The sequence below is a fragment of the Formica exsecta genome, unplaced genomic scaffold, assembly GCF_003651465.1.
Source record: "Formica exsecta isolate Colony F162 unplaced genomic scaffold, ASM365146v1 scaffold768, whole genome shotgun sequence".
NCBI classification, from domain to species: Eukaryota; Metazoa; Arthropoda; class Insecta; order Hymenoptera; family Formicidae; genus Formica; species Formica exsecta.
In genome coordinates this window covers 196,570-196,870 of record NW_021853535.1, presented here as the reverse complement: position 1 = coordinate 196,870, position 301 = coordinate 196,570, and the positions used below count along the sequence as shown (strand labels likewise).

Genomic DNA, 301 nt, shown 5'->3' with positions numbered 1-301 from the left:
ATATATATATTCTTTATGTTATACTTGACAATAACTGTAAATCGATGTATATTAGATAATTCTACAAAATTTCAATCATTATTTTTCCCGGAAAATAATGATTTAAAAAATACGGAACACAGTGAATGAAAGAAAAAAGATGTCAATTTTCATAAATGTTGGTCACTGTCTTTTTTCGTTAAAAAAGAAAAAAAAAGGAAAGATAGAATATCATACATTACTTGTGTCGGTTTATAAGGAGAGTTTATCTTTGAGAAATTCAGACGAGCTTCTTCCTCCTGGAGTTTAAGGAATATATTGC

General features: G+C 26.9%; 1 protein-coding gene across 1 annotated transcript in view; it reads right to left on the bottom strand.

Annotated features, from left to right (window-relative positions):
• Positions 1 to 301, bottom strand: part of LOC115243944 (dual specificity protein kinase splA) — a 12,654-nt gene that overhangs the window by 8,222 nt on the left and 4,131 nt on the right. Inside the window, exon 3 of the mRNA XM_029821259.1 lies at positions 222 to 301. This exon is cut by the window's right edge and continues 16 nt beyond it. Coding sequence (XP_029677119.1) covers positions 222 to 301 — 80 coding nt within the window. The remainder of the gene's footprint in view (positions 1 to 221) is intronic.